Source organism: Octopus bimaculoides, chromosome 14 (assembly GCF_001194135.2).
Source record: "Octopus bimaculoides isolate UCB-OBI-ISO-001 chromosome 14, ASM119413v2, whole genome shotgun sequence".
NCBI lineage: Eukaryota > Metazoa > Mollusca > Cephalopoda > Octopoda > Octopodidae > Octopus > Octopus bimaculoides.
In genome coordinates, this window is record NC_068994.1 from 12,880,911 (window position 1) to 12,885,657 (window position 4,747).

The 4,747-nt window shown below is 33.5% G+C and overlaps 1 protein-coding gene across 1 annotated transcript in view; it reads left to right on the top strand.

Moving 5' to 3' along the window:
* Positions 1-4,216, top strand: part of LOC106877679 (rhoGEF domain-containing protein gxcI) — a 15,133-nt gene extending 10,917 nt beyond the window's left edge. The window contains exons 5-7 of the mRNA XM_014926627.2: positions 585-685; positions 1,939-2,056; positions 3,363-4,216. Of these exons, the coding sequence (XP_014782113.1) occupies positions 585-685; positions 1,939-2,056; positions 3,363-3,863 (720 nt within the window). The 3' untranslated portion in view covers positions 3,864-4,216. The remainder of the gene's footprint in view (positions 1-584; positions 686-1,938; positions 2,057-3,362) is intronic.
* Positions 4,217-4,747: the final 531 nt, after the last annotated feature.

Consider the following 4,747-nt stretch of genomic DNA (forward strand, 5'->3'; position numbering starts at 1 on the left):
ACAGCTTGAATTTTACCCTACCTATACAATATATATATATATGTATGTATGTGTGTTTGTGTGTCTGTGTTTGTCCCCCCAACATCACTTCACAACTGATGCTGGTGTGTTTATGTCCCCGTAACTTAGCGGTTCGGCAAAAGAGACCGATAGAATAAGTACTAGGCTTCTAAAGAATAAGTCCTGGGGTCGATTTGCTCGACTAAAGGCGGTGCTCCAGCATGGTCACAGTCAAAAGACTGAAACAAGTAAAAGAGTAAAAGAGTATATATATGATGGGCTTCTTTCAGTTTTCATCTACCAAATCCAGTCACAAGGCTTTGGTCAACCTGAGGCTATAGTAGAAGACAGTAAAGTTTATGTGTAATAAATTGGTTATACATCCATAACATACAAAATATTTTAACAATTACTTTTATACAATTTCTGATAATATTTAGTTATAGGAATATAACAAAATTTTTTTGAACAAAGAATAGCTGTGGGGGTCCATCCAAGTAAAATGGGAATCAAAGTGGGCTATGGGCAAAAAAATGGTTGAGAACCCCTGCTTTAAATGATGAATCTAAATAACTTTATTACAGGTTTTATCTTATATCAACAAACTTGATCTACCAATATATGGAGCACTTTTAAAGAATCTTGCTTCGTACTTCCGTGAAGAAAAAGACATTACATTTGTGAGGTATGTATATTTTTCATTTAATCTCACAGGCATTTGTAAAATTCCATAAATATTCATTCATTGGTTTAAAATTTTGGTACAAGGTCAGCAGTTTCAGGGGAAGGGATAAATCAATTACATTGACCCCAGTGTTCAACTGGTACTTATTTTATTGACCGTGAAAGGATGAAGGGTAAAGTCAATCTTGGCAGCATTCAAACTCAAAACGTATAGATGGCAGAAATGATGCTAAGCATTTTGCCCCACGTGCTAACGTTTCTTATTTCTTTATTGCCCACAAGGGGCTAAACATAGAGGGGACAAACAAGGACAGACAAAGAGATTAAGTCGATTACATCGACCCTAGTGCGTAACTGGTACTTTATTTATTGACCCCGAAAGGATAAAAGGCAAAGTCGACCTTGGCAGAATTTGAACTCAGAACATAGCGGCTGACGAAATACCACTGAGCATTTCACCCGGCATGGTAACGATTCTGCCAGCTCGCTACCCAGTGTGCTAATGATTCTGCCAGCTTGCTGTTTCCAAATATTCATACATTAAAATTTGAAATTAAGGAGAAGAATCAAATATGGCTAGCAGGATTGGAAGCAATCAGGGCCAGCTGAAGGTACTGGAAACTTGGGCAGTCGTGTGGGGCACCATGTGCTAAGGGGTGCCAAGGAAGTCGTGAAAATAAGGACAGAGGTTGATTTGTCTGATTAAACCCTTCAAGGTTGTGCACCAGCATTGCTGCTGTCCAATGACTGAAACAAGTAAATAGATAAATGATATTTGAAAGAAGTTTTTGTTAAATTAAAATTTATTAATTCTATAAAAATAAACTTTAAAAAAAAAAGATCAGAAAGACACAAATATTTCAAAAAGAAATGTTTGAAATGTGTAAATGCTTTTGCTGTATACAGCTTTTCAAACACACATGTTATGATGTAATCAACACAGGAGAAGTTTTTTAGAAGCAGAATTGACTATTTCCTGTTTAGTTTCATATTTAGAATTCTTATAAAGTATTTTTCTTTTGCCTTTCATAGTTGATCATTTTCTTCCTGTATTTTAAATAAAGGGAATCTTTTGAATTTTCCATCTGCACAAATGTTGAGATGATCACTACATAGAACATTTCTAAGAGAAGGATCTTTAATTTGTTGCTTACATACAAAGAACCAGGGGTGGTGTCAGGTGGGTTGATTCCAAAAGAGTTAAGTAACTTGCACTACTTTCTTGTAATGAATTTCAATTTGTATAAAACCCAGATGGAAGCCCTTACTCAATGTATTAGATATAATACTAAAGAAAGGAGACATTTCAAAAGTGACAACAGCACTAACTTCAGCCAAAAGTTATACTAAGAGTAACTACAAATTTGTAAAGGTAAGTTAGACAATTTACAAATCTAGAAAAATTTAACAAAATTTTTTTTACAGCAGACATGTATTGAGGGGTTGGTCTTGTCTTAAGAGGACTTGGTGATTCACTAGTGCTGATACCACACACAAAAAAAACCCCACCAAGATGTATACCAAACACTGCAAAGTGTTTGGTATACATCTTTAACAGTCAGAAGCATAGCTAGGTTTTAAAGTTAAGGAGAGCAAGCACATAAAAACAAAAATAGGCACCATGACACACACCAAATAATTTTTAATTCGTTTCTCTTCTATTACACAAAATATTTCATTACCGTATATATTCAGGGATAGGTTGTACCAATGGATAGGTCACACCCTTAGTTTGGGGTCGTCAAAGTAGGTATTTACGGTTGACTTGCAGATAGGTCACGCAATAATCTGGTGAGTTACAATGGCCTTTTATAACATAAATATAACTAATATTTGTTAAATATTATCAAATGTTCACCTTTATTTCAAAACTTTGCTTACAAATTTTAAAACATTTTTGCAGAAGTGACTTGATGAAAGTAGTTTAATTGATAAATCAACTTGACTATTGATATGCTGCCATCTATTACAGATCTTTGTGATGTTGAGTGGATAGATTGCACCACTGATTTTTATTGAAACTTCTGATAAAAGAAGTGTGACCTATCCACGAGTGCATATGGTAGTTATGATAATCATAATTGTATTCTACAGGGTGTCCACAAAGTCTGAGTACATGGAGTAAATAGAATCATATCATAAACAATTAAATATAAGAAATAATAATTTCTTAAAGTATGTGTTAATCCCCATGTACCCAGACTTTGTGGACACCCTGTACATTCATTAATTTCATGTTTCAGTAACAATGTTATAATATATAAAACAATTACTAATATAGGTATATCAAGAGGTTATGATGTCAAGGTTTGTTTTTGGTTCTTCATGTGTTAGCTGCCACCAACACATCTCATAAAATTGAGCAGACAGTTCAAAAACACAAGTGGTTGGTCAAATAAAGTAATGATTCCAGAAAATTCTTCCAAGGTCATGCAATTAACAACAGTAGAAAAAGTGATTCAACTTTTATCACGCTAGTAAACTGAAGAGTTAAAAAAAAATTGTTAAAAGGGTGCCAGTTTTGGAAAATGAGCTCAGTGGGAGTGGTTGCTCCCTCGTACCCCCATTGATAACAGTTAGTTTCTGAAGACAAATACCACAGTTTAGAAGGCTTTCAACATATATGCGTTTTAAGTATGCATAAAGATTGCTAATTGTCTGTTTACTTTATGTTTCAGAAATCTAGTGCCAGGTTCAAGCCTTCTCTTATCAGTGAAATTCAGAAGAGGAATGTTTATCAAAAGAATGACACCAAAATATTAGCAAATAAGTTGAAAGAATCAGGACTTCATAACGGAACCACTGTTGCTAATAAAATTGAGAATAAACCTCAGCAAAATGGCAAAGTGGAATGTAATGGTCATAAAAATATTCAAAAGGTGAATGAACAGCCAGAAGAAAAATCATTGCTCTCCCATTTTATTACTGAATCTCCAGATGATAAAAGCATCAATGCAAATACAAATATTAAAAATAATAATAACAATAATAACAATAATAACAACAATAACAACAACAACAATAATATTGTAACAGGAGATAAAAATGAACTACCAAATATACGTTTTGGTTTAAGGCAACTGGCTCTTACGATGACCCAAAGTATTCCTGGAAACAGATGTAAAAAATCATTTGTAACCCCCCAAGTGACAAATATACCAAATGTCCCAGAGAGTTGATGAAATGTTTCAGTTGCATTTTTTTCTTTAATTTTAGTTAAAAATTTATCATTGATTTGAAGAGTAATGGAAGATGAACGGAATTTTGTGGCTGAGGTACTACTCTCATCATTCATCTTCTGTTTGTAATCTTGCTTTAAAAAAAAAACTTGAATCCTGTAGTATTTAAACCAGCCATATCCAACACAAATATTCTACCTGCTTTATGTTCAAACAGGCCAGATCTGATATCTCATACCTACCCTACAATGTTAATCAAAAGATAAACAGTCGTTGAAATGTCAAAGCTACAAAATAAAGCATGATCAATTCCAAACAATGTGAATAAATAAACGCTATATTTGACAAAGTAATCTGAATTCTAAAGGGTTAAGATTTTTAAAATCTTCAAACAGATGATGGAATTATGTGTTATATTTTTAGAGTCTACTTGTTACTATGATAGTGTGAATTTTTCAACATTCCTCTCTCCACCCTCAGAGAAAGATTTCACAACAAATTCCAATATAATAGCAATCTACATCATCTGAAGTGTATTTGTAGAAAATTTCATTAAGAAATATCCATTTTTTTCTGGAGGTTATGCGGAAAATTGGTCAGAGAAGCACATTTGTGCAGGTATGCCAGTAAAAAATATCTTGGTTTTAAATGTTGTTATTTATGATTCACAGATTTGCTAAAGCGTTGGATAAAATTCCAGCATGCACAAGTGTGCCCCACCCTGATTTTGTTACCTCATAACTTCTTGAAAAATAGATATTTCTAAATGAAATTTTCTATAAATACCTTTCAGATGGTAGAGATTACAATTATACAGAATTTTGTTGTGGAAAATTGCATAACAATAGGCGTAGGAGTGGCTGTGTGGTAAGTAGCTTGCTTAC